Source organism: Lactuca virosa, chromosome 4 (assembly GCF_052849685.1).
Source record: "Lactuca virosa cultivar CGN04683 chromosome 4, Lactuca_virosa_CGN04683_v6, whole genome shotgun sequence".
In the NCBI taxonomy this organism is placed as follows: Eukaryota; Viridiplantae; Streptophyta; class Magnoliopsida; order Asterales; family Asteraceae; genus Lactuca; species Lactuca virosa.
In genome coordinates this window covers 160,030,645-160,038,832 of record NC_136429.1, presented here as the reverse complement: position 1 = coordinate 160,038,832, position 8,188 = coordinate 160,030,645, and the positions used below count along the sequence as shown (strand labels likewise).

Below are 8,188 nucleotides of genomic sequence, written 5' to 3'. Positions count from 1 at the left end.
ATAGTGTTTTCATCAAAAGCTCATGTCTCTTGAGATGGTGGCCTTCTTTAGCCTAGATATGCATAACTTGTAGCCTTTTTTCCTTCGATTTTACCCAAGAAACATGCACTTCATTGCCTTTAGTTTTAATTTTTCAATATCAACCCGTACATACGTAGAAAATAATAAAAAATAATAAAAGAGATAAAATCATCAAGAAAATTTTGTGGAGAACCAACTAATTAAGAAAAACAAACAACGAAGGATGTCAAGAACTACTTCATAATGTCGATTGAGGGACATACAATCCTTCTGAAAAAGGTACTGAATACAAGAGACCTAAAACCTCTATTTATTATATCAAAATGGATAAGCATGGCTAATACTTAGGCTACAACTATATCCAAGAAAAGCTGACTTACACTAGGAAGTAATAACTCCAAACTAACGACTTGACTTTTGGAGACATATATTCAGCATTGTTTTGTAGAGATGAATAACCAACTTAACCATTAATCTTTTTATTTGGAATGACTTTGTTTTTATGGACTCAATCTAGTTTGCAATTGCAACCCTATGATTTTCACCACATACCGAAATACAAATAGCAAGAAAATCAACAATTTGTATTCAACAAACCAGAAAACATGGAACGCATCTTGGTGATACTTGAAAATTTCTAGTCATTTAGATCACTAATGTTACTGATATTTATCAACAACAGGAGTAAACCAAAATATCTTCTTTTACACATACCTACAACTAACCCTAAATTCCGCATATCATCTTGCAAAACAAAAACATAACTTTTTTTTTTTCAGGAGACAATTGTAGGCAACCTTTCAGTGAAAACCTCAAATTCACTATCTCGACACAGCATGCTGATCCTCACATACTTCATACTTGCCCCAAAATGCTTCCCACCTCTCGTGTATATCTTATTCTTTCGAAGAAAACTTTCACAATCATCCACATCTCCCTCACACTTCAACCAAGCAAAAGCTACAACAAAAACAAAAAAAATACGTCAAATTTATTGAATTAATCATATTCATTTTATGTCTTGAAATTAATAAAATTACCAGGGAGCTGTCCAAAAGTCCGACCACTGAAAGAACATGTCTCCGATGAAAAATCCGGCAAACTAAAAAGACGAGTTTTATCAACAGCTTCTCTAATTTTCTTCCATCTTTTTTCCATGAGGTTGTAGCTATAATCAAAGAAAGATTCATCATCATCATCATCATCAATATCACAACTATTAGACACAGCTTGCAAAATCTTTGCTGCTCGAATCTGTGAATCTTTAGACACACCAATCGTGTTGATCTCTATAAATGTCGTCATCTTTTTAGCGACCTCTCTATCTTTCACAAGCGCCCATCTACAACATAAATAATAGTAAAATTATATAAATTTGAAAAAAGAAAAAAAGAAAAATTATATGTAATTTACCCGATTCGGGAACCGGCATGACCCGTTGATTTGGAGACAGTGAAGAGCATGATATCGTAATCAGGTGGAGGTGATAAAATGGGTGTATATTGAGGCCAATAGTAAGCGAGATCATGAATTAGAATCCCTTTATGGCCTTTGACTACATCTTGTCTTGAAGATCCATCAGGGTTATTGGGAGAAGTGATTAGTTCGATGTAGGGTTCTTCTTTGTTGAACTTATGAGCGTCTCCTGCCCATTTGTGTAGCCCTGATTTCAAGTAGTCTGTCATCAATGGGTACGACTGCAATAAAATGTAACAACAATATTATATTCTTAACTATCAATATTTTAATATATGTTTTATTGGTTTTGTTTTGGCAAAATGAAAAGATACATTTTGTGGTCTATTGGATACTCTAATAATACACTGTCATTTAATTTTGCAGTGTTATTTGGTTGACTTGTTAAAATCATTTTGTCTTCCCTATGTCAGTGTAGCATTAAAGCCTCTCATCAATACAAGTCAAATACAGAAAAAAACTTTGCGACATTGCTTTCACATCAAGCGATCAGAAAATAGCTACAGAAAACCATATATTTCATGATAAAAGCATGTGCCACTTAGTCAACTAAACCAATAATGGAATCATAGATTCAAATCATCCGAACAAACCACCAAATTCAATCTCAACCGTTTGATTAAATTCATCTCACGATGATTTGATCTAACGGTTGAGATCATTTTTGTTCAGATAATTTGGTTCTGTGTTGAAACCTGATTCTCTGATGATAAAAATATTAGAGGTTACCGAATAAAATGGAGCAGCAGACACAACATTCATGGGGGTGGAAGCATTGTGAGGTGAGAGAGCAAAAATTGCCGCCTGGTAAAGTTGTGAAGAGCCGGTTCCAACCACCATGTGGCGGCCCTCCGTGACGGCATTGCCGACCACTTTGTGCAACCTGGTGACTGCAGTCACAAGCTCCGGCTCCAAAAACCAGCAAACATTTTTAACATCTGAAAAATAACTTATGTGCTGCCAACCGGAAGTCACAACCCTTGTTTCTTCACCTTTTTGCTTCCAAAAATTTTCATACATCGTCGGGTCACCACTATATTTAAAAAAAAAATACCATATAAATTAGAACTATAAGCCCATATTTGCACCAAAACAATATAATATATATATATATATATATATATATATATATATATATATATATATTTATTTTTTGTAACTTATATTTTTAAATAAATTCAAACAAACAATTTGCAATGTAAATCAGGTACACAACAATTCATATCGGAACTAAAACTATCACAGGAATTAAGAGACTCAAACCCTAACTGTTTCTACAAGTATTGGGTCCAATAAACAATGTTTGGTGATGGGAAAGAGAGGACACACATGGTGACATGTGTAAAGATCTTAATGGACACCTAATATTAGTAAACTAAAAGAGGAAACAACCTATGCAAGCAAAAGGGTTCTTCTTATGAACTGACATGGTAACATGGTTTTTTTTCTTATGGACTTTAACCAACCACATGAGAAATAAGTCGGATAAACAGTAACCCAATAAGATACTTCAAGTGTTTGATTAATTGATGTGAATATAGAATAGAGTGGACTAGGTTTAAAAAAATTCAAAAACAGTCGATGGGTTCTTCTTTTGGTAATTGCTTTAATTAAACTAAATAAAGTGGAACAATTAACTACAGTATTATCTTATTATTATTATTATTCTTTGTTGAAAAGATTGAGGTGCTGGAAGTGGAACAAAGCAAAAGACAGCAAAGCAATGGAAATGATTATGGGCGGCGGTGGTGGAGGTAGTGGTGGCGGTGGTGGGTGGGTGTGGTGACGGTGGTGGCGGCAATAAAAACAACATATAATCATGTACTTGAAAACCAAAGCAAGAGGACAATGGGGCACGTTAACCAACAGTGCACGTTAGCATAAAACGGTAGACCCTAGAATCGGGAAGAAAACTTTGGTGGTGGAAACGGGTGGCTCCCCCAAACCATGACATCCACCATCGGAATTCACAAAACCGAATTGTCTTTGTCTATGTGCTAACGTGAACGCGTGCTGATTTGGCGCATGTTACTGTAGTGTCCTTTTCAATACTATCCGTAATCGCACTTACCAAATTTATTGCAAAATTGTTGTATTTCCCTTCACTATAAATATTTTCTGTAATCTAATTAATGAATAAATCAAAAGTAGATTACATTTTTGGCCCCTCGGTATAACTGATTTTTTTGTTATTACGATTGCAAAAGGTTTTCTTTTTGTAATTTTGGCTCTTATTTCAATGTTTTGGTAACATATTTGGTTTCTCTTTTCAAAGTAAAATGGCTATACAAAATTACAAAAAACAGCTATAGTCGGGGACAAAAAATGTTATTAGAATTTCAAAAAAGGATTAAAATTGCAAAAACCAACTACAATAAAGGACCAAAAATATAACTTACGCATAAATCAATTACAGTATGAAATCATGCAACGATTACACACTAATTATTCTACTACAAAAAAATAGATATTTTTGGTAAAACCATGAAACAGTTGATATTTTGTTTTATTTTCCAGATATACAAATATTTTTAGATATACTTTTTTTCCTAAAATAACAATTGATATGAATGATAATAATGAAAATAATCTTATGATTGGAATCCAACGATAATTATTAGGTATCGATCATGATTTAGATTCGAGTACGGCAGCACTTACTGGTCAAGATTGATGACAACACTCTCCCCGCCATCTGGAACCACAGTAGATGCAACATACGACGTCGTTGCCAGAATCTCTGTCCTCTTGCTGCTAACCTGCGCCTCCTCCACTCTTCCGTTGTTTTTCTCACCATTAAAACAGGAGCCATGAAAATGGAACTTCTGCTGTAGATTTCCCCAGCTACTCCATTTCGATGATAGGGTTTCTTCATCATCGTAGTTTATTTTCCAAATCAAACACATATTCATCGCCAGAGACACTAACAGAAAGTTCTTCAGAACGAACATAAAATCCGCCATCTCTCTCGTTTTCTTCCTTTTTGAATGCGATAACGAAGAGACCTTCGTGAATACGATTCTATAGAGAGAAAGGAGAGATCCAAATCTCAAGTGCAAGTTGATTCAAATCATTGAAAAGGACCACATGAAGTGAACGTTTCCGAAACGGATGAAATGAAAGGGATAGAACAAGTGGCTGGATCCAGAAAAAAACCGGTGAGAAATGATGATGTTCGGTGTTAGGAATTCTAAGTAAAACGTTTCGTTCGATCTAAACTGTGCCCATGGGTGATGAATCTGAAGAAAGAAACACTGGCATTTTTCTCGATTATTGTGCGGAGTAGGAGATTTTTCTAGGAGAAATCACAATCTTCATCGATTGTTGAAAGGATTTGGGGAAAGCGATAGATGTTTGAGTGATGTATTGCATCAAAGGATCACGCAGACGTCAAATAGCAAAAAGGAAAAAAGGAAGAGGAGAAGAAGACGAAGGGGGATGGTTGTGGTGTGTTGGGGATGGAAATGGGCTCCAAAGGCTGCTTACTGCTCTTTTAGCAGTTAAGCTTTTCCACTTACCAAAGGTTTTTTTATTTCTTTTCTTTTATATATTTCTATGATACGAGCGAATAATATTTTATTATTAATTTTTTAAACAGAAATTTTATTTTACGCTTTGTGTTAATGGTAGTAATCAAAGCTCTTAAGATCCGGATCTTACCTAAGATCGTTTTATGTGTTGCAAGGTCGTAATTGTAAGATCCGGTCAGAATCGGAAGATCCTTACAATATTACATGATGTCGATTAAATCGATGATATGAAGCCAACTTTAATTTTTAAACATGAATCATAATTTTTGTTGATGCAAACCATACAAATTATGACGAAAACATCTCAATTACAAAAGAAACAACATTATTATGATTTGCAACTAAAGGCTTAAGATCAGAAATTGAATATCATAGGTGTAAAATGTCTAATTCATGATGAATAGATGAGGTGATGATACTTTATGAGGCTTCTTACAACTTGCAATACTTGATTTCATATTGAATAGACAAATTTTTCATTTTCGATTATATAATAAAACTAGAGAGGTGGGCCAAAGTACAATAGAATTGAGTCACAATGTTGACCGTTGGGTAAAAAAAGTGTCACGCACTTCTGTGTTTTGTCTGTCGGGTAATAGTTCTATTCGTTGGGTATAGAGGTGGGTCTTCTTCTCCGGCGGGTGCAAACGCCGGCAAACCTCCTTTGTTTCTCCGGGCAACTCCAGTAGATCGTTTGGTTTTCATATGGTGATCGTCGTTGAATTTTGGGCGTCGGCTTTGACTTCTGTGTTTCTGGTGATTATCTACACTATTTCATCGTCGATTTCCCTTGTCTACTCACCTGTAATCTGTGAGGTGGGGAGGGGTAGGGTTTGGGATCAATTTTTGATGTCGTGCACGTTCATTCATGTATAATGATGAAAGATGGAGAGTTTGAATGGCAAGAAGTTAGGAGATGCAAATATGATAGAGGTTATCATGAGAGGGAATCGAATAGAAGTAATGATAACTACAGGTCAAACAGATCAAACATTATCCATGGATCGGTAGATAAGATTGTTGTATCTTTCTACATGACTAATTTACCAAGCGACCTCCTTCCAACGGAGTTATGGAACAAGTGTGCAAAGATAGGAACAATAGTGGACGTTTACATTGCTCAAAAATGTTCCAGGATGGGGAGAAGATTTGGTTTTGTGAGATTTATCCAAGTGAAAGACAAAACTCATTTGGAGAAAGGACTTTGTGATATCTGGTGTCACAATCCAAAAATTTTAGAGCAAGCAAAGTCTAAACCATAACCTAGTACAAGTGAAACCACATTGCAATCCTTTTTGCATTGTATCCTCTATTGCCTTGAGGGCATGTTTATAAGCTAATAACTAAGTATAGTTTGAAACCTAAGTTGATTTAAGTTAGTATAAATTAACATAAGTTAAAAGACTAAGGTTTAAAACATAAAATAAACCACCATTTATGAGATTTCGGTCCAAAGAATCTAGGACATGGAGATTTCGGCCAAGGAATTAGGAATCAAAGGAGTTTTTGGTTGCATGATTCAAGGAACAATAGAGTTTTCGGTTGCTATGGCCGAAATCAATTCTTAAATGGCCGAAAACATAAGACTAGGTCCATTAACGACCGAAATCCCAAAAGTGAAAGCCTTTTAAGGCCGTAAACACTACCATATATATATATATATATATATATATATATATATATATATATATATATATATGTGTGTGTGTGTGTGTGTGTGTGTGTGTGTGTTCAACCGTGAACCCAATTCATTTCTCACTTTTTTAGGCCGTGAACACCTTCATTTTTGCTCTCAAGTATCATCCGTAAACCCCATATTTTCAAGAGATTCCTGTTCAGATCTTCTTATTTACACCAAGAACATCAAGAACAATCTTCAAATCTTTAAGCTTACACCGAAAACACCAAACCCACCGAAAACGCCTAGAACTATTCCAAATAATTCCTAAGGCTTTTGTAAGTATTTCATGCATAATTAAAGTGTTGTCTAACACTTTAATTATTATTTAAACCATTACTTAATTTATTATTTAAATTAATATCTTATTAATTTAAATACGATATCGTTTATAAATATTATTAGGATACGAATACTTGCACGTGTTCTAACTCGGGGATCATTCGCAATCACTTCGCGTCCGAACTAGCACACACATTCGAGGTGAGTTCATACCCCTACGTTTTCACGATTTTTAAATTGTTTGGGGGGGGGGGGATACAAGTAAAACACAAGAAATCTTGTGTTTAAAAATATAAATTGCTTATTATATTTTCTTACCGTTATAATGCATTTAAACGTGAAATTTATTAAATACGCCAAACATCGTTACTGTTAAATTTACAAATAATTACAAAACATGTTAAGTCGCAACGGTTTTTACAAAAAAGGAACTATTTTACAAACTTATAAACTATAATAGGTATAGTTTATGGAACAGATGAACTATTTTACAAACTTATAAACTATAGTAGGTATAGTTTATGGAACAATGAACTATTTTACAAACTTATAAACTATAATAGGTATAGTTTATGGAACAAAGGAACTATTTTACAAAGTTCAGGTTAACATCTAAACTAAAAGGGTTTTCAGTTATTACTCATAAAAACGTTGAAGCAATTTGTGAGACGCCTTCACGTACTTATCTAAGTACCAACCAAGTCCTGACTTATAACCAGAGTCTCTTGTAGGGAGAGCGAGATATTTATGTATAGATCTATACGGGACTGACAATCCCACACCTTAACTGTTAGCTACAGTTAGGCCGGCAGGCCTGGGGTGATAAATGTCGTTAACATTCTGACGCCTGAAGAACGTCGCGATCAGGCCATCTTAGGTTACAGTATGGTTATAAGAACTCACATGGAGAAAACAACGACACATTTACGTAGTAATATACTTTTTTAAACAGCCTCGAGGGGTATTAACTCTGTGATTACTTAGCATATACATCATGGTTATATACAACTCGTATGTACTAAGTGATCATAGGAGAGTATTAATATCACATCTAGTTTACAGGGCAAACACATCTTCAGCTAGTTTTACTTATGAATAAAACTAGGTATCATCAAATTAAGTATGACAATTATACTTGTACTTTTTGGTCTTGGAACGTTTAAGACTACAATTCAGTTTTATGGAAAATATAGGATTTTCC

General features: G+C 34.6%; 1 protein-coding gene across 1 annotated transcript; it reads right to left on the bottom strand.

The window, feature by feature from the left end:
• Window positions 1–584: 584 nt before the first annotated feature.
• Window positions 585–4,996, bottom strand: TAR2 (tryptophan aminotransferase related 2). The gene is made up of 5 exons (XM_079044567.1): window positions 4,159–4,996; window positions 2,227–2,530; window positions 1,435–1,718; window positions 1,062–1,363; window positions 585–981 (listed from the first exon to the last, which is right to left on the bottom strand). Exons 1-5 carry the CDS (start codon window positions 4,458–4,460, stop codon window positions 797–799), a joined length of 1,377 nt encoding a protein of 458 aa, XP_078900693.1. The 5' UTR covers window positions 4,461–4,996; the 3' UTR covers window positions 585–796.
• Window positions 4,997–8,188: the final 3,192 nt, after the last annotated feature.